This window comes from Rhinoraja longicauda, chromosome 8, assembly GCF_053455715.1.
Source record: "Rhinoraja longicauda isolate Sanriku21f chromosome 8, sRhiLon1.1, whole genome shotgun sequence".
NCBI lineage: Eukaryota > Metazoa > Chordata > Chondrichthyes > Rajiformes > Arhynchobatidae > Rhinoraja > Rhinoraja longicauda.
The window spans coordinates 36,265,519-36,278,949 of NC_135960.1; the positions used below are offsets into that span (position 1 = coordinate 36,265,519).

Consider the following 13,431-nt stretch of genomic DNA (forward strand, 5'->3'; position numbering starts at 1 on the left):
GGATGTGGAGAGGATGTTTCCACTGGTGGGAGTCTAGGGCTATTGGTCACAGCCTCAGAATTAAAGGACTTTCCTTTAGGAAGGAGATGAGAAGGGATTTCTTCAGTCAGTGGGTGATGAATTTGTGGAATTCTTTGCCACAAAAGGCTGTGGAGGCCAAATCAATGGATATTTTTAAAGTAGATAGATTATTGATTAGTACGGAGTCAGGGTTAAGGGGAGAAGGGTTAAGGGGAGAAGGGAGGAGAATGGGGTTGGGGGGGAGAGATAGATCAGCCATGATTGAATGGCGGAGTAGACTTGATGGCCAAATAGCCTAATTCTGCTCCTATCACGTTATACCGTGCTGCAAGTACACAGCTTGAGTGCCTTTTCCGACAAATCATGTTTTCTTGTGAAACCTGTGGGGTAGTTTTCACACACGGTTCGTTGCCTGCCTTATCTTGGGACAAGTTTGCCCCTATTTCTAGTACGTGATGGTTCATCAACGAATTCAGGTAGAAAACACCAGCGGCAGCTCTTCGCAAAGGATTCCCATGGCACCACTTGCTTGTTAGTTTAGTTTAGAAATACAGCATAAAAACAATCCTTTGTCACGCCGAGTCCACGTTGACCATTGATCACCCGTTAATTCTAGTTCTATATTACCCCACTTTCCCTACCCATTATCTGCAATTTACGGGGGCTTATAAACCAACAAACCCTCATAGGAGGAAACCGAAGCACCAAAGGGTCACAGGGAGAATGTGCAAACTCCACGCAGACAGCACTCCAGGTCAGTCTCTGGCACTGCGAGGCAGCGGATCTACCAGCTTCGCCACCACATTTGACAGGTTCCAAGATTTGACAACAGAAAACACCTTTCATGTTGTCATTGTTCTTAGCCTTGAACCTAGACAATTTGGGCGGTAAAACCATGAATGACTGGTTAACAGGAAATGAGGCATGTATTGAAGGAACCCTCCCAACTTGCAAGCCTGGTTAAGAACAGCTGGAATTTCAAACAAAAAATAAACTAATACATCCATTGAACATTTTGGGTTATGCAAAAACCCATATTTGAGGGCAGCCTATATTGTTGAGTATACTTGCCGATGCTACGCTAACACTTTAAAATTTACTTTTTTATGGGTTTATTATTGTCACTGTACCGAGATAGTGAAAAGCTTTTGTTTGGATGCTATCCAATCAAATCAAACTATACATGAGTATGATCACACCATACACCAGAATAGGTAGGGCAAAGAGATAAAATGTGGCAGGGCAGAATATAGTATTAAGGCATTATAGCATTAGAGTTAGAGAAAACAAAATACAAGGCCTGCAATGAGGTAGATTGAAAATCCAATACCTTTGCTTATGGGTGGACAGTTCAGCAGTCTGATAATAGCGGCAAGAAGCTGTTCTTCCATCTGGACGCATAACGGGAGAAGGAAAGGCCCGGAGTGAAAAAGGTCCTTGATTGTGTTAAAAAAGACACAGTGCTGAAGTAATTCAGCAGGTCAAACAGCATATCTGGAGACATGGATAGGTGACATTTCAGATTGAGACCCTTCTTCAACATAATCTTTGATTATGTTGGCTGCTTTCCTGAGGCACCATGAACTGCAGTGGATGTTGGGGGATGCTGGTTTGGGAGATGGACTGGGCTATATCCACAACTGTACGTTTTGTGCAGAATGGTACCAAAACCAAGCCGTGATGCATCCTAATAATAGCGGGATAGTATGCTCACACTAGTAGCTTTCCACGGTGCATCTGTAGAAGTTGGTCAGAGTCATTTGAGACATGCCAGACTTCCGTATTATTCTGGGGAAGTAGAGATATTGGTGCGCTTTTTTGGCCCTAGCTTCATTGTGGTCGGTCCACGACAAATTCACACCTAGAAACTCAAAAGCTCATGACCATCTCCACTTTGGCATCATTGATGCTGTTTGGGGCATATTCTTTACCTGGCTTCCTGAAGTCAATAGCTCGCTCCTTCATCTTGCTGACAATGAGGTTGTTCTCTTGACACCATGTTACTAAACTCTATCTCCTTCCGGTACTCAACATTGTTCCATTGTTCGAGATCTGGCCCACTACGGTGGTGTCATCTGCCAACTTGTAAATGGAGCAAAATTTGGTTGCTCAGTCACAAGTGTAAAGAAAGTATACTAAGGGGCTGGAAACACTTCTTTACAGGGCCTTTCCAGTTCCAGTTGAGAATTATTGTGGAGGATGTTTTGTGGACTACCCTCACAGAATGTGGTCTATGGGTCAGGACATCAAGGTTCCAGTGGCAGAGGGAGTGCTGACTCCTGGGTCCAGACCTATACTCAATAAATCGACAAATGCGTGCACAAAAATATTTGAAGCGTATAATTTCTTGAAATGTATAGTTCTAAACAGTGTGCACAAAAATATTTGAAGCGTATAATTTCTTGAAATGTATAGTTCTAAACAGTAACAAAATAACGTGATTTTGCATTAAATATCACCACATTCATGTTGACATTTAAAAGGATGCGATCCTTATAAATGAAGCTTCATTCAGTCAGCCGCAACCCTTGGGCAAATAACCATTTCAAATCATATAAATCAGGGCAAGTGCAGAAATACCTCTGCTAACATTGAGCATCACAAGAGAAATCAGGTGAATGCAATTCGTTAAAGAAACAAAGCAAAAAAATAAACATTTTTATTCTCAATTTATCTCCGTAATACTGATTTAGTCAATGGTGAATGTTTAAGCTGTTCACAGCTTTATCATACTATTCACCAACTACTACAGTAGATTTTATTAGTAGGGCAGTCTGGGGTATTACAAAATATATAACGTCCACAACCACTCCATTCGCAGCTATAAAACAAGATTGAATTATAAACTTCTTTAAAACTCTTTTATAAAATGTTTGCATTAGTTATAAACCATAAATTCATATATATTATTCTACCATTTTATATATATTATATATATACACGCACACATCCATAATGCATATATTATATTTGTTTAAAAATCGTACACCGGTACAGAAATTCTACTTTAAATGCAGAAATATAAATCAAGATTTCACAAGTCTTCTTGCGCCTTGCCATAAGCATCTCCCAAGAGAAATATCAGTCAGCTTTTTAAGTTTTTCCGTGAGAGTTTTAATTAGCTACAGTGGGAGGATGGGAAAATGAAAGACGGTTTGACTTGTGAGGAATCACATGAAAAATCCTCCAATACAAGTTGGCAATGAGATGCACAGTTTTTTTAAAGTGATGAAACGAGGAACCTTGGTAGCATGGCTGGGAGTGTCATTCTTGATGCAGGTAGCATCTGATTATGGCAGTTTATCAATAACATGTTAATTGTCCAAACAGATTGGGAAGACTTATACTGAAAATTCTAATTTTAGATTGCAAGAAATATTAAAATAAAGATGGAATAAAAGTATAACTCCAGATAGAATATTTGGGAAGTATTTTCATAAGGTCATAAGTGATCGGAGCAGAGTTAGGCCATTCGGCCCAACAAGTCTACTCTGTCATTTAATCATGGCTTATCCATCTCTCCCTCCTAACCCCATTCTTCCGATAACCCCTGACATCCATACTAATCAAGTAATCAAAATCATAATTTTGGAAGTAATGTGTTTTAATGTGAGGGAAAGTAATTGTGTAATTTGAGTATCACTTGACTGTCTATATCCCCACACCTGCTGCTGCTACTCGAGGAGTAAAATAACCAGGTGGACTGAAAAGAGTAAATGGTTTGGGCCACCTATGAATTGTTTGTATTACTCTGTTCTGATCAAAGGTTTTTGGAAATGTTTCTCATTCCACAGATAAGGTCTAAATATTGCTAAATATTTCAAACACTTTGTTTCCATTTCACCTTTCCAACATTTGCAGTGTTTTGATTTTGTGTCGACTTCACTAGGGCCAAGTTCAAAACCAGCAAATCAGTTTCCTAGGAGAGCAGATAGATAAGATGGCAATCTGATTGTCACAACAGTTTCCAAATTAACTGGGCCAAAAATTGATAAAAACAAGCACAAAAAGCACACGCCGACCAGTCTATCAACTGGCAAATGGTTCCATCATAAACTCAGCGGGCAAATTTGGTGCTTTTGTTCGTCAATCGGAATGACCTCAGGAAAGACCAATAGGATATTAAGTCACAAATTCCCAAACAAAACAGCATCACGTTATCAATTAATGCTTAGTCAGTCACTTTGGTATATGAAGTGATCTAACCTTTAAAACAATTTTCATTTGTAGCCTGGGATCAAAATTTAAATGGTTAACTGAATGTGTCCAATGATTAACAAGGCTAGAGTTCACAATTGCAGTTGACCAGTAGGTTATGCAAGGGAACAGCAAGCTTTCAAAATAAACTCTCTCATACATACACATACAACCCCAGTCATGCTTTCATTGCAGATATTTGAAAATGACCTAATGGGCTTGTTATAAGAACGTTTTATTCCCCCAGGGCTCACTTTAACTACTGGTTTGACCAGCCAGTGAAATACTTGAAAATTCTAGGTTACTTTTGAGTACATGTGCATATCAACTGGTAGTTTGGAGAATGGCATTCATCCCACTGGCCTGTGACAGCTGTTAAAAGATCTGCCCACTTTGATCCACCTGGCTCTTTCCACATAAGCTTCAATATTCTTCCCTCGTCTCAGAAATTGACTATTAAATCCACCTCCCCCACTTTAAACAGCCTGCCTATGATAGTTTGGAAACAAGATACATGAGTGGGCATTAAACATTGCAGGGCCTAAAGACTGTGTATAGCCTGATCATTTGTGTTCAATAATGGATCCAACTGATTTGCAGGAATGCTGATATCTGGGTGTTTACAGAACTCCCAACATCGGGCAAGGGCTACAATAAACATATTCTTCAGAGGTAGACCTAATGTGTAATCTGATACAAAGTCTAACTTTTTTTCTGCACCTATTCACATCCATTCAACATTATGTTAGTGAAGAGCACATTTAACATGGTAAACAAAGCAGTGTTTAACAACTAGATTCACCAGGATTGTAGAAAGAATGGTGAGTAAATCAAATGGAATAGTCTTTTTGAAACAACAGCTTGAATGAAAGAAAAAGTCACAATGAAAGGCAAAACAAACGAATAATTGTCTTGACCTTTTTCTGGTAAGTGCTACTACCACTATAAAAATAACAAAAACATTTCAATATTGCACTGCACCCTTAAAATCCAATTGAGGGAACAGTAGTTCTAAACCTAGATTTTCTTAGACCATGGGATTACATTCTGCAGAAAAATCAGCATGGTCAGATGTTGAAAGCTTTCCATTAGAAAAAAACACGAAGGTGGCATGGGATATTTTGGAGAGAAGCAAGAGAAAAGAGTACAAGATCAAGATGTCAAAACAATATGAAACAGCCATACACAGATTCTAATGGACCTTGACAGATGCAGAAAGGCCATAGGTTTGCTGTAAATTTTCATCCCATTACAGTAAAGTTATAACCAAACCATACAAGGTAATGCAGCAGGTACCACATATCAACAAACCATGGCCAGATTCAAGTAATGAAGCACGTTTCAAAATGTATTATAAGGAAAGATAACATGGGCAACCATTACAAAACAGTTAAAAATTACCTGAGGTCATATTCGGTTTTTGTGTGGCTAAAATTCTTTTGGATTGCATAGCCAGCCCTTTGTAAATGTAATTTTGATAAATTATCATTATTCACAGGCAGTCGTTAAAACTCTGGACCTGCATTTCATACTCTCCAAAGTTCTGGAATTGCAATTTCTGGAAATTCCAGCATTGAGAGGATTATAAGGGATTTAAAACAATATATACCACCCGTCTTCATCTCACCACATCCCTCCAATAGTCCTGCAGGTAAACAGATATCGTTCAAAAGCATAAACAGAGCCCGTAGATCTCAATTAGAACCTTAATCTCTGGCACTACTTTTTCATTTAGAGATTGCTAGCATTCCAAAAATCCCAAGCCACAGCTCTGAACACCCAGAAGTTATTAAATTTAAGTTTTAAAAGATATTCTAACATTTTTAACAGTTATACAAATATTTGAGATATGTGAAAATTCTTTTAAAATCTTGACTCTTTGTAAGCTACTAACTGGAATGGTGAATCTGGGCGTTTGCCAAATGCAGAATGACAACTTCATTTTTTTTTTATAGCACAATTTTTCTGTATATGGATATTAGCTGGTGGGCCAGCATTTATTGCTCCTTGCTAACTGCCCTTTGGCTAAAAGAATTGGGTGTTGGGATGTAAAATCCTCACAATTACAATGTTGAGACATTTAGAGGGCAAAAAGTCAGCTGGGTGGGGCGCAAATGGAGTACCCCTGTAATGGATAGGAATCAAGCTGAAAACAGATTTGCATCATCATTGTGTCAACCTGCAAGGAGAATGATGGCTGCAAATTCTGTAAGCCAGTAGTACCAGTAACTTGTATCGAAAATAAGACAAATATATATCAGCAAAGATTGAAGGTAGCTTGAAATTCAGCTGCCCTCAAGTGATAGGAACTCCCGACTATGAAAACCACACGGTCTTAGATTGTTTTCAAAAATCTATTCTGCTTCTACAACATTCAATGTTATACAAAATGTTTCTCGCATCTCAATAGCAGGATTTTCAAGCCTTTTGCAAAATCAACAAGCAAAATACCCCCAAAAATAGTAGTTTCTAACCACACAAGTGATAAGAGTGCAAGATACGCCATGTTAAGCATCAGTAAAATCGTTTGTGCAGAATTTATTTGTTAATAAATCTGCTTTCTCTAAAATATTAAATATTATTTTATAAGGGTTAATGCAGACACAAGGATTTACATTCCTCATGTTCACTGGTGTCCTGGATGAAGGCACAACTATCAAAATTAATAAAGTACTAACAAAGTAATCTTTATCAAATAAGCTTAAAATAAATAGTATGCAAGAAAGATGTTAAACATGTACTCAGTCAGTCATTGGCTCAGTTTCTGGAAAGAACACAGAAAGTAAACATGCTGTCGGCCAACATTTCAATCTCTGGTTTAATAATTAGCTCAAATACGTCATATTTGGAGTGCTGGTAAATGGAGGATGAAAATATGTATCTCAAGATAGCAGAAATGGTCTTCTCCCTCCCTTATTACGTTCGATCAGCTAAATTTCATACAAAAAATGTTGCCTTTTCCATTATTGAAGCTTTCCATGCAGTTATAAAGTATTTCCTCAGCTCCTCCACTGTGTTCCATTCCCTAAAGAGGCTCCATAGGACCTACCTCTTCCACCAAACTTCATCTTCCCAAAATGTTTCCACGTGGCTTGATGTCAAATTTTAATATGTGATCTACTGTTAAGCACCTTCTGATATTGTTCTATGTAAATGCAAACTGGGGTTTTATCTGTCAAATCAACCCCATTGATAAAACAAAAAGATATTAATGCAAGTAGCTGAATAATAATTTGTGGATTCCCTTAAAGCAGCGTCTATCCCTAGGCTTCAACTCATGGGTATTTTAGAGGAATCTACTGCTGTCTAATCAGGAAGTAAATGCCTAACTGTCTGGGCAAAGGTGAGATGCCCTCCCATCCCTTTGGGATAGATCACCATTCTAATGGAGTATTTCTGCAATATTCCTTCAGCCTTGACTGCAGTGTTACAACCAAAACTGCTTCCCATCGATATTTCATAAAAGCTACTTCATGGAGAAAGGGCAACTGAGCAGATTGGTCTGAAACTCGGGTTAATATCCAGCACATTTCAATTCGCTGATGGAACCGCATAATACTTCACAGCAGCAATCTGCTGTTTATTAACTAAGAATTCTGCAAACATATTATTTCCCAGTTATTCAAGGAACCTAGAGTTATTTCTCAAGGCAGCAAAGTACATCATTATTAGGTTATCTGCACTACACACATCCAGTATATCAGCCCTGTTCACAGAGTAGTTCAGTGTGTTTGTTTCACGTTGAGGTGGATACACATTTGCTTTAATTGTTACCCTTGAAGAAGTTGGTTTAATTAGTTGAAGGGCTTATTGAAAGACAACATTTCTGTGTAGAGAGATGAAGTATTTACAATTCATTGTTCTGCAGCTACTGTTAGTTTCAGGGGACTGAGCCGTTGTTTATTTGATTGCACCAATTAGTACTTGTTTTCATGTCCTCAATATCTTCACAAATTGAATACTCAGTTGGGTTTGGGACCAAAAATAGGGGAGCCACTGTTCAGTCTCTGGCCAAATTCATCTTAGCTACACAAATCCACTTCATTCCTTCTTGAATTAAATGCCTATTTTATGGATTCTGCTGAAGAACTGTTTAAGGGAATTACCCGCACAAAGAAATATCATTGATATCTCACATTGAAAATACTATTTTTTCCTCAATAGTGTAATGCTCTTTTATGTTGCAAATTCTCACCCTTCCTTATGTTTTAAAAACATTAAAGATCAAAATGTCTTTGTGTAAGTATATGTATTTTAATGGTTTCTGGTTTAAGAATGACAAAAAATACTTTTCATTTAATCTCTGGGTTGAAAGGTAATTAATTGAAGTCTGGATCAATGGTAGCTGCTTCTGCAGTTTTCGAGTCTTGATCTGGAGAAAGCTGAGCTCAAGGGATAGAGTTTATTTATAAAGGCTCCACAAAACCCAGGCCTTATAGGAATTAACCTGCAAAAGAGCTGGTGGTGGGAAACCAGCTGTAAAACTGCTGAAACCAGCTGTAAAATAAGACACAAAATTACAGAATAACTCAGCCGGTCAGGCAGCATATCTCTGGAGAAAATGGATAGGTGATGTTCCGGGTCAGGCCCCTTCTTGAAACGTCACCTCTCCATTTTCTCCAGAGATGCTGCCTGACCTGCTGAGTTACTCCAGCATTTTATGTCTGAAGAAGGGCCCTGACCTGAAATGGCATCTATCTATTTTCTCCAGAGAGGCTGCCTGGTCTGCTGAGTTACTCCTAACATTCTGTGTCTATCTTTGGTATAAACCAGCATTAGTAGTTCCTTTTTATTACGTTAAAAACATGTGCTATATTTCAGTACTTTATTACCAGGGGCTCTAGTTTTTGGTGAATAAATATTCTCATTTTTATTAAGTGGACTTTGGCAATTATATTTTTCCCCACATTTCTATGATTCACCTGTGAAAAATCAGTGACGTTGTTCCCTATCAAATCTCCTTCCTTTAAACAAGACCACTGCTTCATGTCTTACCCAGGCAAATATTCCACGTTTCCAATTTTACTACTTCAAGATACTGCGAATGAACAAACTGAAAACAAAACCAAATTAAGTTTGTTTTGAAAAAAGAATATGCTGAGTTCAAAACTCAGTTAAATGCCGGCAGGTTACAGTGAGTTTAACAGTTTACTTATTGCAAGTGACAGGATTCTACAGGATAAAGTGACTATTTAGCTGCGTGAAACATTGTTTCATTAGTAAACTGTAATAAAGATGTTGCTCCGCAGAAATAAAAGTTAATGTATAGCATTAATATCAGGTACAGATTTGGTGCAGAGATGATTTCACTTATCCAAAACAAGGCTACAGGTCCTTCTCACTCTAAGAATTGGGAGAATTTAGAATGTTCCACTATATTAAATGATTGAAGTCAATAGCACAAATTTATTTAAGAGGAGGCATGAAGGCATGGGAGAATGAAGTATCTTTTGAAATGATGAGCAAGATGGAAGGATCTTGTGTGAGAATTAATGCCAGCAGAGATCAGAAAGGTTTAAAGTTCCTATGCTGAAAATCTCTCTGCAATTTGCCAGTCATACCATGTGTGTATGGTTGCACCTCCCCAGAGAATGATGCGGGGTCTTAATTGGTTTGCAATTGATGGCATGTACTACCCATAAACAGAGCAAGGGCACTGAACCGGGAAATTGGTGCTTTCAGCAGCTGAATAAGTTGTGCATGGGCTGAAAACCGTGTCTTCAAATCCAGTCACTTCTTTGGGAACTCTATTCCAGCAGGGCATCAGAGTTTTATTTCAGGATGATTATAACACAAGAACCCTGTGTTTGAGGTAAGACTGTCTGAACCAACATACATATGAATAATAGGTCACCGGCTGGAAATGTTAACTTTGTTTGCATCTTTGTTTCTCCAGTTTTTGAATTTGGACACCAATTAAAAAGTGGACAGGATCGGAATAAGAGTTATTTAAGTCCTCCAGACTCTTAAGGGAGGGAATGTCCTCCCTTTAATGACCCCACCTCTCTCTCTCTCTCTCTCTCTCTCTAAGAATCTCTTTAAAACTTTCATTTGAGGCTTCTGATCACCTCTCCTATGTGGCTCAGTGCCAAATATAGCTGAATAATGCCATGGCATGTTTTACTTTGTAAAAGGCTTTAGAAAAATGCAAGTTTTTGTAGTTTCCCCAACCTGGCAGGAAATAATGTCAATACCCTCCAAACAGCACGGGGGGGAAAAAAGTTTGTGGTCAGGGAGGGTAGGATGGGGAAGGGAAAAAAACTTGCTGTTTTTAAGCATTCACCACAGAATTGTCTATGGCCACACCCTGTTTAAGTCCATCCTAAGCATAACAGAGATTTTTGCACCTTACAGAGTCAGTAGTTTTCCCCTATTCTGACCCCGTTCGTGAGAGCTATTGCTATTTTAACCTACCTGTAGAGTTCACGTTACATGATTCTAATTTGTTTTGGGTGTTATTTCTTAAAATTAGCACAAAATAAAAGATTGAGGTACTCCTCAGTTACAGGCCTACACAGTAAGCATAAAATTCTCCACACTGCAGGTCATACATCTCTGTGCCAGTGTAGTGTCAAAACATTTTTTTCTTCTTCGCCGAGAAGGGCCTTGCAGTGAGGCAGCCATCGTTAATCTCTGAAGTGTGCTCTTTAAAGGCCAGGAGCTGCAACTTGATTTTCGTTGCAGGAGGATTCAGTTGCCCAATTGGAAGACACTGTCTTTGCTGGTACATTACGCGCTGATGGAAAAGTATCCGGCCTACGACAGGATAGCATTAGAACGATTAATTCCTATCAAATTGTCAGCACTGAGTGTTCGTCTTATAGCAGCTTTTCCCATGTCCTTATATTTGTCCTCACACAACCTGGAAATTGCCTGCAAGGAAATGTTAAAAAAAGAATAATTTCACTATTAATTATCTGCAATTGAGTTCATTGTTCTGTTTCGGTACATATGGTAATTAAACAGTCTGGACTCTCGACTACTAAACCTGTCCATTTTTGTTTATCTTGCATCAATCATTACTTTCAAGTGTAGGTGATCCCCACATAAGCATCTGGGGTAACAAAAATACACACTCATACGGAATTCACAAATCATTACCAAAACGTATGAGATACAGATAAAAAGTCACCCTCATTTAATTTTATATTGATCAATTTTGTCAATATTTTTTCAACTTGAATATTATGATGATGCGCAGATGATGTGGCTTTGTATTACAGAAAAATCACAATATGGATGGTTTTCCGGGAACACATTACAGGTTACTTGTATTTTCTTCCAACCTCCTCGCACTATGCAGTGTCTCCCTCAAGGCACAAGCAACAACATGGAAATCACAGGTAACCCCTGCAATAAAACAATTTGTTGGACATTGTGTTCCTTTTGGGGCTTTATCTAAGAACACCTCATGCAAGTTACTACAAAAAACATGGGTTCAGAGCACATTCGGATTGCTCTCCAGCCCTTGTGCATGCCCTTCATTGAGATGCAGTTTTGAAGGACTTTGGGGAGTTGGGTAAAAGAGAGGAACTCTGGAGAGTAGGGTGAGCCACTTGCCAAGGTACGTAGCTTATGATGAAGTCCTGGAGCCACAGTTTTTAAGGCCTGTAACCAATTATTAAATTTCTGATTAATAGAAAGAATGTTGATGGTGGGGGATTTGATGTCGAATGTCAATGGTAAGTGGTTAGACTCACTTGTTATAGATAATGATTTCTTGGTCATGCATGGCAAAAATGTTACCTGCCACTGATTTGACCGTGCCTGAATTTTCTTCCCCCTCCCCCCAAGTCTCACTTCATCCAGGCATGGACTGGTTCATTGGCTATGGTGTTGTTAATGGAAATTAGCAGTGCAGAATCATGAGATTTGAATGGCTTCACTTTCCCTTGCATACACAATAAAATGACTGGTCTGCAGGACCGACGAAACCCCTTCAAAGTAGCTGGCAAATAGGTTAATACATTTTTGCACACATTTCTCTCTAAAAGCAGAATATAAAAATTGCAATTTTGCAAAAACCAGTACCTGCAATAATTAAGAAAATTTATCAAGAGATTGGGTCACCAATAATGTATCATTTTAAGAACGGAAGGTTGTACTTGCAAATCTTAAATCACTTAAATTACTGCCGACAGGAGAAAGTGCCAAGTGACTCAATAGTGCACGAGATAAGACATGGGTAGGTAGATTCACTTGAAACAATTCCAGTTTATCCATATATCCTTGTTACATACACGTTGATGTTATTAGCAGCACCCAATTAGACAAGCCTGTTCGCACTTGAGAATAAGATTGGTAGCATTCCTGACCCTGCTGACTCAAGGTCAATTTCAGGAATTGGAGAACAAGTTGGACTGACATCATTGTCTAATTAAGGGGCAGCCAGCCTTCAGACAAAACTTTAAACAGGCATAATCTACTATCCTCGATGATGCAAAAAAAAAAAAAAAATCCCAGATCTCTTTTCAAAGAGAAATTGGGTAGTTTCAACACTTATCTCCAAACTAAAAGCTATTTTGTTTCCAATTATCATATCGGTTATCTCATTATTATTTGTGGGGTACCGTGGATATAAAACATATCAGGATGACTATTGGTCAAATACATGTTCCGTAAATGGATAGTGCATTAGGTCTTTCTGACAATCTTTACCTCCAGTTTCTGTGCTCGCTCTTTGCTGAGTGGTTCCAAGGGGAAGTTCATATTGTTATCATCTGCCAGAGAGCGCAGATCAAAGTAATATTTGGCGTAAACACTAGCAGGAACATTAATATTAAACTGTAGCAACTCTAGGAACTGTCTCTCCATCTCATTCCTGTAGAGAAAGAAAACAAAATGAAAAATCTTTCCATAACAAGGTAGCAATTTCTCAATTTACAAAAGAGATGCCCTCCTGGAAAACATTTCATTTAGCAAAAAGAACTGGAAAGGCTGGTGGATGTTTTCATACTGGTGTATACCAAAAGGCAGATTGCAGCACCATATTTATTACATTTGAGTATAGATTCTTCAATCAAGGACATGTAATCCCAAAGAGCCAATGGCATCATAACGTAAAACATTAAAAAAAATGAAAATTGTATGTTTGGAAACCTTGGTCTGCAGCACAGGCGTTCAGCAGGGAACAGTGCTAGCTCCATTCTTGTTCACCCTGTACACTGCGGACTTCAGGCACAACTCTGCAAACTCCTATCCACAAAAGTTCTC

General features: G+C 38.5%; 1 protein-coding gene and 1 long non-coding RNA gene across 2 annotated transcripts in view; one reads left to right on the forward strand and one right to left on the reverse strand.

The window, feature by feature from the left end:
* LOC144595859 (uncharacterized) overlaps positions 1-13,431 on the forward strand; it is a 43,665-nt gene that overhangs the window by 1,213 nt on the left and 29,021 nt on the right. The gene's annotated exons all lie outside the window — the stretch shown is intronic.
* ccnyl1 (cyclin Y-like 1) overlaps positions 2,418-13,431 on the reverse strand; it is a 66,261-nt gene continuing 55,247 nt past the window's right edge. Inside the window, exons 9-10 of the mRNA XM_078403659.1 lie at positions 12,877-13,039; positions 2,418-11,091 (exon numbers count right to left, since the gene is read on the reverse strand). Of these exons, the coding sequence (XP_078259785.1) occupies positions 10,975-11,091; positions 12,877-13,039 (280 nt within the window). The 3' untranslated portion in view covers positions 2,418-10,974. The remainder of the gene's footprint in view (positions 11,092-12,876; positions 13,040-13,431) is intronic.